This window comes from Mus caroli, chromosome 11 (assembly GCF_900094665.2).
Source record: "Mus caroli chromosome 11, CAROLI_EIJ_v1.1, whole genome shotgun sequence".
Lineage (NCBI taxonomy): Eukaryota > Metazoa > Chordata > Mammalia > Rodentia > Muridae > Mus > Mus caroli.
In genome coordinates this window covers 79226304-79240506 of record NC_034580.1, presented here as the reverse complement: position 1 = coordinate 79240506, position 14203 = coordinate 79226304, and the positions used below count along the sequence as shown (strand labels likewise).

At 43.3% G+C, this 14203-nt stretch overlaps 1 protein-coding gene across 8 annotated transcripts in view; it reads right to left on the bottom strand.

Moving 5' to 3' along the window:
• Synrg (synergin gamma) overlaps window positions 1–14203 on the bottom strand; it is a 77223-nt gene that overhangs the window by 44228 nt on the left and 18792 nt on the right. For 4 of the 8 annotated variants that reach the window (XM_021177158.2, XM_029483571.1, XM_021177164.2 and 1 more), the window contains exons 7-12: window positions 12283–12591; window positions 10766–10999; window positions 9824–9901; window positions 7916–8112; window positions 6860–7108; window positions 3084–3217 (exon numbers count right to left, since the gene is read on the bottom strand). In XM_021177158.2, coding sequence (XP_021032817.1) covers window positions 3084–3217; window positions 6860–7108; window positions 7916–8112; window positions 9824–9901; window positions 10766–10999; window positions 12283–12591 — 1201 coding nt within the window. The remainder of the gene's footprint in view (window positions 1–3083; window positions 3218–6859; window positions 7109–7915; window positions 8113–9823; window positions 9902–10765; window positions 11000–12282; window positions 12592–14203) is intronic. The other 4 variants (XM_021177168.2, XM_021177170.2, XM_021177171.2 and 1 more) reach the window with 1 other exon arrangement.

The window sequence follows — 14203 nt, the reverse complement described above, 5'->3', positions numbered from 1 at the left end:
GAAAGACTATGTAGACACGAGTGCAGACTTTTAGACAGGAGAAAAATATTTTCATTCAAGGGAAACATGGAGGTAGTGAAAGGTACATGCACAGGGGGCTGGTGAGATGGCTCAGTGGGTAAGAGCACCCGACTGTTCTTCCGAAGGTCGGGAGTTCAAATCCCAGCAACCACATGGTGGCTCACAAACATCCGTAACGAGATCTGACTCCCTCTTCTGGAGTGTCTGAAGACAGCTACAGTGTACTTACATATAATAAATAAATAAATCTTTAAAAAAAAAAAAGGTACATGCACAGTTGTGTGCCACGATAAATGATGACATACACCAGGACAGCAGCTGGGCATGGTGGTCCTTAGCACTTAGGGAGAGAGGCAAGAGGAGAACTGTAAGTTCAAGGTTAGCCTGGTTTACCCAGCAAGTTCCAGGCAAGTCAGGACTGTGTAACAAAAACCCCTTCTCAAAAGAACCAAACCATGATCGGAAGACATTACTCATTTGCTAAGAGCACTTCCTACTTTTCCAGAGGATGCAACTCCAGTTCCCAACTCTCAGGTCAGGTAGCTCACAACTGCCTGTGATATAGTACAACTGCCTGTGCCTGTGATATAGTACAACTGCCTGTGATACAGTGCCAGGACATCTGAGGCCCTCTTCTGCCTCCTTGAGCAACTTCACACATGTGCTATACATTCTCACAGACAGACAGACAGATACAGACATACAGACAAACACACACACACACACACTTTAAAAAACAAACAACAAAACAATCAACCAATATGATAAACAAAAAAAACCCCTAAGATTAAAAAAATAAAAATCTGTCAAAACCCCACACATCTTAGGTCTGGCTACCATTTTAGAACCTTTCTTTTTGTTTTTTTGAGACAGGATTTCTCTGTGTAGCCCTGACTGACCTGGAACTCACTCTGTAGGTCAGGCTGGCCTTGAACTCAGAAATCCACCTGCCTCTGCCTCCTAAGTGCTGGGATTAAAGGTGTGTGCCACCACTACCTGGCTCATTTTAGAACTTTGCCCACAAATTTTAAATCCATCAACTCAAAGACTTTTCCCCCTGCTCACTTGAGAGACTGTTTATATAATATTATCATCTAACAGTTATGTATGAGCTAAGCAACACTGGGGTGAAACTTGAGAAATACAGACCATTACAATTAGTAGTAGAGAAGGGGAGACAGTAACTCATTTCACATGCATGGACTGCTGGAGGAGTTAGAAAAACCCCAATGGTTAGCTGATTTTTGAAATAAGTTTTGAATTATCTCTAGAGAAACCAATAAGGAATGGTGAGAAGCAAACGTCTCTGGAGGGCTGGACTTCAGACTGCAGGAAATGGGCAGAGCAAGAGCACACACAAGGCTTCACAGCAGGCAGAGCCGACCAGAGATAGAGGACACACGCCTTCAGCTTGCTGACTGGATATGATGATATCATGGACCAACCAAGGAAGATTAGTGATGCCGATGTAACAAATATTCGGCTCTCAGTAGGAAGTTAACCTGATTCTATGCAGTAAGTTTGAGATGTCTTGCCTGACTCATTTGGGTAGGATGTGTAAGTTTGTCTGAAGGATGAGGTCAGTGATGGAACGTTTTGTTCTGGTGCCTGATGGATGGGCTGGCACTAAGTACTAGACCCTGCAGGTCCCTTATACATGTTTGGCATATGCTTCTGTTGCCTCACACTGTAACCCAGATGGGCTCCTTTCTTGTGGCACATCTCCAGCCTCAGCTGGCTAAGTGTTAGGATTACAGGTGTGTGTCACCATGTCTAGCTGAGTAGAATATATTCTTTATATTCTTATACTCAGAATAATCTATTTCTGGTCTGAAAACTCCTCTCTCCTGCCTATCTTTATCTACAGTGTGATGTGGGAGGTTTGACTGGGTAAAATGGAAGTGATGGTCCTGACTACACAATCAGGCACATAAGAGAAACACAGTATGTGCTCTGTCTGACAGAAACAACTTTCAAAATAAAACAAATGCAGCCCTATTGTGTACTCAGTCTGCTCTTCCAATCTGTAGAAGGATCTAAACAGAGAGAAGGGGGTAGGCGGAGAGGGTGAGGTGCTGACAGTGCGCTGCCTGAACCCAGGCAGGTGAGGAGCTGCTGATGTGCTAGCCAACCAATGACTCTCTCTAGAGCAGAGCTTCTCAACCTGTGAGGCACGATGCCTTTCGTGGGGGTGTCAAACGATTATTTTGTGGGGATCACCTAAGACCATCAGAAAACACAGATCTTTACATTATGATTCATAACGGTCACAAAATTAGTCATGAAGTAGTAACAGAAATCATTTTACGGCTGGGGGTCAGCACAGCAGGAGGAACTGTAACCCTGTATTCAGGGTTGCAGCATTAGGAAGGTTGAGAAGCGCTGCTCTAGAGGAAAATCTAAGTGAAATGTCTGTGGGTCTGTGTGCAAACAAACAGAAATCTGGAGGTCAGAAGCCACTGATGAAAAAAAGACACATGAATAACGAAAATCCAGGGCCCTGAATTACAATTTTATGGAAAACCAGGAATATGTTATACTACTATAAAATACAAAGTCAAATGCTCTTTTCTCAACAGCTGAGGACTGGTTCTAATAACAGAACAGGAAGCCACTGTGGTGCAGGCACTCAGTTGTCACAAGTCGAGTTAGTTGTTTTCCTTTGTCTCTTTCTCTCTCTTTAGAGAGGGTTCCTCTGTGGAGCCCTGGGTATCCTGAAACTCACTATGTAGACTAGGCTGGCCTAGAACTCACAAAGATCCACTTGTATCTGCCTCCCTTGAAGGGGTGCCTCACCACACCCTGCCCCACAAAGCAGGCTAAAGACAAACATGACAAGCAGGTGTGCACTGGAAGGAGGGGAAGGAGCCAAAGGTCAAGTGGCCACAGAGCACAGAAGCAGAGGGTAACAGTTGGAATGCAGAACACTGCCCAGGGGACATGAGAGGAACAGGCTCATAACTGCTCTCTGGACAGGACATTTGTTGTTTTCAGGCTTATCCCATGGATACCCTTTCCCTAATGGTAGAATGTAATGTTAAACATATTCAACTCTGTTCTACCTGTTTCCATGCTGGGAATTACTGTTTTTTGAGGAAGCAGGCATCTCTTGGAAATCAGTGAAAGAATCATCGATGGATCCTGATTTTGAAGCATCTTGAAAATCCTGGAAGTCATCTTCTTCTGTCTTTCCCACCTAGGTTTACAAAGTGTTAGAGTCAGGTTACTACAGCTGCAATGAAACACTGAACCAAAGCAACTTGGGGAGGACAGGGTTTATTTGGCTTATACCACCTCAACATCACTGTTCATCACTGAAGGAGGTCAGGACAGGAGCTCAAACAGGGCAGGAACCTGGAGGTAGGAGCTGATGCAGAGGCCATGGAGGAGTGCTGCTTACTGGCTTGCTCAGCCTGCTTTCTTATTGAACCCAGGAGGACCACCAGCTCAGGGGTGGCACCACCTGTCCCATAATCGGATCTTATGAAGGGATTTTCTCAATTTAACTCAGCTCTTTCAGGTAACTCTAGCTTGTGTCACGTTGACACAAAACTATAGACAGCACAACTGACCCCTTGTTAACTGGACACATAAACACATCACTGTTAAGTCATAACCTTTCCTTTCTTTTCTTTTCTAAGATCAAACATTAATAACAACTTACAACATAAACATCCCAAAGTTTAAAAGTCTCACAGTCTTTAAAAGTTCAGTCTTTTAAAAACAGCTACTTCTTTTAAACCCAAAGCCTCTTAGCTGTAGACTTCTGTGAAATAAAAACTGAAATACTTCCTTACTTCAGGAGGGAAAGACCAGGACACAGTCACAATCTGAACCAAGCAAAACCAAACCTGCACAGTGTAAATAACTCCGTGTCCAATTATCTGGGACTCATTCCAAGGGGCGTGGTTCCCTTTCCTGGTTCTGTCCTCTGTAGCATACAAAGCTTGTCTTCTAGGCTCCAGCATGCTCCACTCTACTGCTGCTGCTGTTCTTGGTGGTCATCCCATAGCACTGATATTTCCCAAAATGCTGAGGTCCCTAGCTGTACCTGAACTGCACTTTCACCATAGCCCCTCCTAGGCTCTCTTCAGAGACTCCAGCCCTCCCACACAGTGCCAAGCCTCAGCTGTTCTCCAGAAACCCTTCACACCTTCAAAACCAGTACCACCTGGGTGACTCTTACATTACAAAACTCAGCTGTCAGCACATGTTTGGCCATGCCTAGAACACAGCTTTTGTGAGCTAACTCTCTGGAAACACTTCCCAGAAGACTTCACCTCAATGATGCTGGTCTCTTAACCACAGCTGATTGTTTAGCCACAGCTGACCTGCATCCATTGTTCCAGCAATGCAAGGTTTTACTCTAGTGGTTCTGGTCTCTTGCTAATCACAGCTGATTGTTCAGCCCCAGCTGACCAGAACCATAAATTGTCCATATAAAAGGCCTAGGAGAGAGTCTTTATTTCCCTCTGAAACTTCACAAGCCAGGTCTCCATCATCAACATTGCGCTCAACATTCTTATCCTCCAAGCTCCTGCATCGCAGTTCATTTAGCTCTCAACACTCAATGGCTTTTCTGGCCTGAAGTTTCAAAGTTCTTCTACAATCCTCCCCTAAAACAATACTCTGTTATTCTGGTACCAACTTGTCTTAGGATTACTTAGTGCTAATAATGAAACACTGTGACCAAAGTAAGTTGGAGAGAAGAGGATTTATTTGGCTTACACTTCTACATCTGTTCATCACGGAAGGAAGACAGGACGAGAACTCAAACACAGGGCACAGACATGGAGACAGGAGCTGATGCACAGGCCACGGAGAAGTGCTGCTTACTGGCTTGCTCAGCCTGCTTTCTTATAGAACTCAGGACCACCAGCCTACGAATGGCACCACCCACAATCACTAATTTAAAAAATGCCCTACAGCTGGATCTTATGGAGGCATCTTCTCAATTGAGGCCTTTCAGATAACTCAACCCTGTCAGAGGATTTTTACATAGGGAACACAAGGTTATCAAAGTAAATAAATCCTCCCCATACATCAACCTCAAAGATTATCATTTAATTGCTCAATTTAATTACAACTGCCTAATTTCATAATCATGTGTATGTGTGTTAGTGTATGCACATGTGCTGGAATTGAACACAGGGTCTTGTGCATATTAGACAAGTGCTCTACTATGGAGCACATACAGTTCCAGGCAAGAACACAACTGAGATATAGTAACAGAGATGCTTAAGGCAAGAATCCTGTCTCATCGGCTCAGTGGTTAAGAGCACTGACTGTTCTTCCGAAGGTCCTGAGTTCAAATCCTAGCAACCACATGGTGGCTCGCAACCATCTGTAATGAGATCTGACGCCCTTTTCTGGAGTGTCTGAAGTCAGATACATTGTACTTACAGATAAATAAATTAATAAATCCTAAAAAAAAAAAAAAAAGAACCCTGTCTCATATTTTAAAGTATTCTCTAGCACAAATGTAATGAAAGGATTGGCTTAAATAACTAACCTAATATTTCTAAAGTAGTTGGATTACATTTGTCTGGTTGCTGACAGCAATGTTTGCGAACAGACATGACATGAGCCTCTCAGAAGCAGTTGTACACACACATGAAGCAAACACTGGCTACCACCCAGAGCAGCAGATTGTTCACGGTCCATTTGATTTATGGAACAAGCTCACATTACACTGTTCAGAACTTCAGAACTGTAATTACATAACAGAGTCATCGTTCCATGCCCTAAATGGAGATCTACTCTGTTCACGTTAACGATTACTTTCCACTGTATGGAGAAACTGAAATCACTGAACATCGCCTCTGCGATGAGCAGAAACGTTCTAGTCTTCTAACAAGCAGTGGTACTGCTGACATCCTGACTCTGCTGACTTTGGCTGCCATCTCTGAGATGCATATGTTCAAATAGTTGTGCCAAAAAACCTGCAGGACTAGTCATTTTTTCCTACATGACACTGCATATCTGTACATTAAAAATATTGGTTTGCTAATCTGAGAAGTGAAATTTTGAGATAGGATTTACCATGGAGCCATGGCTGGCCTGGAACTCTCTATGTAAACCAGGCTGACCTCAAACTCAGAGATCTCCTGCCTCTGACTTCTGAATGCTGAAATCAAAGGTGTGGACTACATGTCTGGCCTTAAAATCTGTTTGTGTGGGCTGGTGAGATGGCTCAATGGGTAAGAGCACCGGACTGCTCTTCTGAAGGTCCGGAGTTCAAATCCCAGCAACCACATGGTGGCTCACAACCATGTGTAATGAAATCTGACTCCCTCTTCTGGAGTGTCTGAAGACAGCTACAGTGTACTTACATATAATCAATAAATAAATCTTTAAAAAAAATCTGTTTGTGTGTGTGTGGTATATGTATGTGTGCATGTATGTTAGTGTATGTGTGCATGTATGTTAGTGTATGTGTGCATGTATGTTAGTGTATGTGTGTGCACGCATGTATGTTTGTGGTATATGTTTGTTTGTGTATGTGTGCATGTGTAGGACAGAGGTTGACATCACATGTCTTCCTCAACTGCTTAGTTCTCAACAAATATTTTGTGTATTTAAAGAATAATTAAAAACAAAACAATTGAATTTTGTATTTTATTAATGCTTAAAAATTACTTTATTTTTTGAAGAGCTGGGGTCAAATTTAGGATCCTGAGTATCCTAGTGAGAGCTCACAGATGAATCACACCTGACTCCACATTGCTTAATTTCCATATCAAGGGCCCGCCATAATCCAGCAGACTGAATCTCTGAAGGAAAGTTGCCCACATGCACTTTCTGGAATGATCTGGCACACACAAAGTTTCCCACTTACCTGGTTTGATGGGTAGGCTGGCATGAAGCCACTGGAAGTTGGCGCTGCAGCTCCACCCACTGGTCCAACAAGGTTGATACCCATGATGGGCTGTCCAAGGGTGAGGGGCATGGAGCTTGCAGGGCCAGAGGGCATCGCTGTTGGCTGGCTCACTGGGGTAGGCAGAGTCATAGGAAAGCCGCTTAAGGTAGGGATGGGAGCCGCAGGGAACTGGCTCAAAGCATCAGGGCTCATGGCAGGAACACCCCTCTAATGGAACACCAGGAAAACGGAAACATTTTAGCCAGCTGCAGACCATACTCAACATCTGTTCAAGAGAGACCTTCAGGAAGCCTTTCTGTTGTTTCCTTTAGTCGGCCACCAGGAGAACAGTACTGAGGACAATGTGGCAGGATCCACTGCTGTTCTACTAAAAATGCAGCAGATGTGGACCTATTTCACCCATCCAAACTCTCCTCATTTCAACCACCCAACGCTAATACTTAGACATGGTCAGCGCACATCAACTGTGACATTTTTTTGTCTGATGAGTTTGGCTAATTTGCTAAAATCACAGAACGTAAACTAATTTCAAAATATAAGAAAACTTGTTAGCAGCCTAAGTGTACTTTAAGAAATTCTAAGTAAGGGCAAAAAATTGATTTCATTAATTATTTTCACTTTCAAACAAAGGGATAACATGCTAGGATGTTCACTATATAGACTGTATATTTTTGGAAAACTTTATCACAAGGCACCTAAATTTTAATGTACAAGGAAATCTACAAGGCTGTGGTGAAAAGGGGATCCACACTCTTTCAGTCTGTAGAAACAACACACTTGTTCTGACATAAGACACATAGTCTAGGGGCTGGAGCGATGGCTCAGTGGTAAAGAGCACTGACTGCTTCTCCAGAGGTCCTGAGTTCAAATCCCAACAACCACATGGTGGCTCACAGCCATCTGTAATGGGATCCAATGCCCTCTTCTGGTGTGTCCGAAGACAGCTACAGTGGACTCATACACATAAATAATAAATAAATAAATAAATCGTTAAAAAAAAGCCACATAGTCTACCTGTGTCACTGCTACCATGGCGAGAACCGTGTAAAGCTCCTCCTTAGTGAGCCTGCCCGGTGTGGTTCGATTAGCTAAGGCCCATATCTGTCCGAGAGTTTCCCTGGGAAGTCCAGATGACATCAGAATGGGATAAAGTTTAGCAGTATCTATTCCAGTTGGAGTCATTGTGGTTTCTAAAATTTTCTTATAGGCATCTATTGAAAGAAAAATCAAATGACAAATGCAAACACAAATGCAGGGGTTGACTTTGCTGCTGCCACCCTTGGTATAAAAGAATAACCTTAGGTCAAACTGCTTTAACATGGCTGGCATCTGGCTCATGGGGGAGAGGCACCCGCTGATGACTTGAGTTCAATCCCTGGAGCCTTCTGACCTCCACATATATGCAAACCTACACATACATGACTAGGAAAGGCTTCATGTATGTATACAGAGGAGAACAAAGGAGAAAAGGCAAACTGGCAGAAAATGGATAAAACTAAAAAATATACTAAGATCTAGTTTCTGTAGGGTTTCAAGAGAGGAAAGGGATGATATTCAAAATGGACAGATTGGGTTCCGCATGGTTTGGGAGAGTATCTAGCCTTTGAATTGTGGTTGTATGATTAAAATACAAAGCAGACATTTGCCAATTTCTCTGCAGATTTTGCCAAATTCTTCTGCAGAGATCTTGCATCAACATTTATTCAAGTATAGAACAACTCCTGTCTGTACCAGCCTTAGCACTGATGAGCTAATGCACAGACCTCCAGCTTCAATGTGCTGTACAGCAAACCAGACATCTGTGATTTTCTAACCTCAGCACCTGCTCGGCTATTCAGTGTCTATTGATCCATCCTATCCATTTTAGTAAGTTCTTCAACTCAACAATAGTAATGCATATTAAAAAAACAAAACAAAAAACACTAACACCACTTTCCAATGTAGAAAATGATGTTACCCAATCTTTCATTTCATATAGTTTCATAGGACAATCAGAAAAAAAAATTTAAAAAACCATAACCCTTAAGAAAGCACCAAGTATTAAACATACTAGTGTGACTCTTTTTTTTTTTTGTTTTTGGTTTTTCAAGACAAGGTTTCTCTGTATAGCCCTGGCTGTCCTGGAACTCACTCTGTAGACCAGGCTAGCCTCGAACTCAGCAATCCGCCTGCCTCTGCCTCCCAAGTGCTGGGATTAAAGGTGTGTGCCACCATGCCTGGCTAGTGTGACTCTTTTAACAAGATATTTTAAAAACTGTGTATGTATAGGTGTCATGTCTGCATGTCCATCTGTGTACTACACGTGTGTCTAGTGTCTGCAGAGGCAAGAAGAGTGTGGTTATGACTCATAATGTGAGTCCTCCCAGAACCTGGGTCCTCTGGAAGACCAGATGTGCTCTTAACCACTGAGCCATCTCTTTAGCCCCAGTATTGTGATTCTTGATAGGTTACTAGTAGCCTTTGAAATAAGTATCTGATAATATCAGCATTTAAAACACAGTAACACTAATGGCTTGGCCTTTGCCTCATGAGCAATCTTGTCACTCCCAATAAAGCAGTCTTTCCCTCCCTCCCTCCCTCCATCCATCCATTCTTCCCTTCCCTCCCTCTCTTCCTTTCTTTTTCTTTTTCTTTTTTTTGAGACAAGGTCTCACTGTGTAGCCCTGGCTGTCCTGGAACTCAGAGAGGTCACTGCCTCTGTCTGCTGAGTGCTAGGATTAAAGTTGTAGCACCATCCCCAGTCCGTAAAGTAGTCTTAAACATGAGGTTTATTTAGTTTTCTGTACTCATGTAGAAATAAGTACAAGGAACAATTTCTTCTGCATATTTTATAACCACTACAGTAAATATTTAGAAATATCTCTATAGCACTCAGAGTAAAATATCCAGAAGGGAATGCTGGACAAAGCAGCTTTACCTTACCTGGAACCAAACTCTCATTGTAAATCCAAGGAGGCATTCTGGACTGAGCAGGGTCCTGAGAGGGAAACACGCCCACACCTACAAGGTAAGGATGGTTAATATACACATGGTCCAGAGAAAAGCCACAGCTTTTTACACAGAGGAGCACTGGCTGGAGACACTAGAAAAAAGTCACCAATATAATGAAAGTGCTTGGTTTCCAGCAAGCCTTGTTCAGTAACTATGTATTAGAGTATAAAGAAAGAATACAAGGCACCAGATCAATAATCTGGGTTGCAGGAGGCTCGCCTTGTCTAATGTGTATGACAAGTTCAGAGGAGAAGACAACAGGCAGTGGCTTAGAATTACACATGGAAACAGCCTCTTGGGGTTTGTCTCCAGGGCTGCCCACATCCACATTCAGCTCTGCAGTTAAAAGGTTGGATCTGGCTTTTGTGTACGGTACAGGGCCATGCAGGTACCAAGCTTGTGTTCCACTGCAGGCTGAAGACCTGCTGGTCTTGCCTCTGCCCAGAGCCTTGAGTGTATGAATCTGGATCTTCCAGGAAGCAATGCAAACAATTTAGTTCAGAGGGGGAAACGACATTTTCATTGGTGACTTTTCCAGTTATAGCTGAACTTTTTAACCTTTATGGAAAACCAGAAAGTGTGAGGGGAATCAAAGGGAGCTGGTATAAAGCTGAGAGGAAATTTTAGGTCAGGAGTGATTCTGATTAAGAAACAGGGTTATCAACAAACATCACTTGAAAAGGTGTAATACGGTGGATTCAAAGAATTCAGAGCAAAATCGTAGGGGTTATTGGAGAAAAGATTGCATAAATATTTAAGCAAAATTTTAATTAGCACAATCAAGCAGCATCCATTTTAAGATTAATGCTTAAAGTGTTAGCGTCCGAGCGGCGGTTGGTTAAACAAAGTGTGCCGAATGCCCCAGGAGCTCACCACTCTCTTCCTTTGACAGGGTTTGATCTGAAGTCTTTTCTGCCTCTGCACTGGCGGGACCACTCACACATCCATCCACAGCAACCCTGTTATGGGCCATTAAACCAGGGCAGTTGTTACTGGATCCTGGGACTGTGGCTTTGTGCCCAGCATCAGGAGTGTTTAATTTAATGTGTTCCTGCCCAGATGCACGTATATCACAAGACACTAGGAGCTTCTCTTCCAAGGAAGGGCCTAAACAAACAGCACGAAGGAGTATTTGTATATTACTGCATAGACCAATCTTTTCTTCATCCCTTCCCGCCCCCATATTCTCAGGGGAAGGCCTCCCCACAGAGCATGAATTATGTAATAATTTAATCGTTATCCATTTGTGTAGGATTTGAGAGACTTCAGAGGTTTTAGAGAACTTAAAATAATTATGTTACTCTAGTTCTCGGGGATCCTATGCCACAGGAAGTAAAATAACACACTGAGGGGACACTGCTGTGGGATGGTGGCAAGCTTCCACTGCCAGACACAGACACCCCTCCTAGCTAGAGGGAGCTCCCTGTCTGGCCTAGTTCCACATCCACTGAATGGCAAGTCTTATAGACTACGTACAGGTCTCCTAAGACCCTTCCCCAAACACTGTGTCCTGAGATAGACCGTGCCTGCTCCATAATCCCACAGATGATAAAAGCTGAAGTATAGAGATGATTAAAGACTTCCACAAGGCCAAAACGTATCACTGCAGCAGGCTGGCCTCCAATCTAAGCAGACCCTTCTGCCCCTGTCTGCCTTGTGCTGGGATTATCCTTATCATCATATCCTTATATGAATAAGGAGTCCTTCCCCCTCACCCCCTGCCTCCCCTTTTTTGAAACAGGGTCTCATGTAGCCAGGCTGGCCTTGAACTACGTAGCCAAGGATGACTCTGAACTCCTTCTGATTCTTTTGCCTCCATGTCTTAAGGAATGGATTACAGATGTGTGCACCATAGCTGGCTAGAGAGATCACATTTTATGTGTGTGTGTATGCCGTGTGTGTACGCTGATCGTGTGTGACACTGAGAAGACAACATGTGGGAGTCACTCCTCCCCTTCCAGAATGCGCTCTGAGGGTAACAGTCAGCAGGCTTGGTGGCAAGCACTCTGCCTGCCGAGCCACCTCAGCGGACTGAGCCATTGCTCCCCCCACCTTTATTTGTTTATTTTTAACCTTCTATTGATTCTTTGTATAGAAAGACTGCTTTTTAAAGGAGCTCTCTCCAGCACATTATTGTTAACATAATCTTAGAAGGCCAGTCTGCTCCTGAAGTCTCTCCTGTTTCTAACACAGCAGTGAAAGGCTTTAAATCACTATTCTGGTAAATGAGGATACAAAAACTGAATCTAGCCTTGTACTGGTGGCTGTCAATAGTTCTCATAAATGCCACATGTGTTTCTTTGCCAACAGCACTGTATATTTCTACATAAGTAAGAGAAGTAAATTACCCTAGAATATCTTAACACTTTGATAATAACACCAGGAGTTACCTGCTTTCTGCACACTGTGGGAAGCTGAAGCAGCAGATAAACAAGGAATTTGCCCATGGACACCATGTACGGCAAAAGACACTGGAGCCTGAGCTGGAGGCAGAGGCTGTGCCCCAGCCTTCTGTGTGTGTAACTGGCTGAGTGGGGTGCTGGGGAGGAAAGACTGAAAGGGCGGGGCTGTGGAAGAAGACCCGCAAGTGGGAAGCTCAACAGGCCCCTGCACAAAGCCACTGAATTCGTCTTCGCCGGGAAAGGCAGATGATGATGATGAGGAGACAGTTTTAGTAGAATGAGATGATGTGGGGCAGTCTGCAAAATGGAAAATGGCAATGAAACACACAGGAGTGAAAACCAGAGGGCGGGAGACATCCAGATGCAACAACCCCCAGAACTCACTCAAATATGAAGTGGAGGGGACCAAGAAACAACAGCCAAGTGGAGCCGAGTGCACATGGAACACCTTGGTGTATGCTTTGTTCTAAAGATAAGCTTGAGAGCTAGTAGGCATTTGGTTCAAAACAGACAAAATTAACTCAAATTTCCGACCTTCATTTTATTAGGTAGTATTAATTGTGCATCAAAGTGACAATTACTTCTGAAATCTAAGTGGTCTGTCTATCTAGATACTATTTCTTTCTTTGTTTTTTGAAACAGGGTCTCTCTACTAAGCCCTGGCTGTTCTGGAACTCATTCCTTAGATCAGGCTGGCCTTGAACTTACAGAGTTCTTCCTGTCTTTGCCTCCTGAGTGCTTAGATTAATGGCATGAAACACCAGACTCAACTCTAGTAAGATCTCTCAATCTGCCCCCCCTACCCCCCCCCCCNGTAAGAGTGCTGCAGAAAATGAACAAAATTCCACATTCCACTGCTCTATATGGGTGCTGGGGATTTGAACTCAGGTCCTCATGCTTGCATGGCAAGAACTCTTACAAGTTATCTCTCCAGCCACACTGTGGCTTTTATCATTATGTGTGAAATTCACTTACATGATAAATGTGCTCTGCAAGAGCTACATTTAACACAGAACTCACTGATAGTTCCATGTCACTTTGTTTGGTTTTTGTTTTTTATTTTATTTTATTTTATTTTTTTGAGACAGGGTTTCTGTTTAGACCAGGCTGTCCTGGAACTCAATGTATAGACCAGGCTGTCCTTGAACTTAGAGATCTACCTATCTCTGCCTCTGCCTTCTGCATGCTAGGGTTCAAATGTGTGCGCCACCATACCTAGCTGTTTCTTCATGCTTTTAACCTGTTTGAATTGCTTTACTATCTACTAATGTCGAATGTAACAAGGAACAGCCTCTCATTTGAGAAAGATGGTGATAATTCCAAGCTTGTTACTTAAGGACTGGTGGACTAAAATCTGGAATTACCGAAAGTTGTATAAAAGAAGAAAAATGAATATGCAAAAATATTGCTGTAACTTTTTTTTTTTTTAAGAAGAATAAGATCATGCAACATTGAACCCCACGCCTCCCAACAATGGCTGCTGAGGGCACCGGTTAAGGCTCTCTGTGGATTCTCAGCTGCTTTGGATGTCTAAAGATGACTAGGCAGCAGGCTTGGGAATTGCTGCCTCAGAACGGTCTTCTGGAAGAATAGAAATGGCTCCACTTCGAAGTGTCGTCTGTAAGTGTGCTGAACTCTGGCAATCTAATAACACATCAATTGATTACCTCACATGTCTTACTTGCTGCTAACTGCTGACCACAGCTGTGTGTTGACAAGGAAACTTGGTGTGAACAGTGTTCTAGCTACAATGTCCACTGCTCTCTGTCTTTTCTATGTTCAGTGCTAGGTGTGGTTTTAGTCTTAACTTTCAATGTTTGTTTGGGGACAGGGTCAGTTACATAGCTTGGGTTGGCTTAGAACTCGCTATGTACATCCTATGGGCTAGCCTCAAGCTCACAGCTCCCCT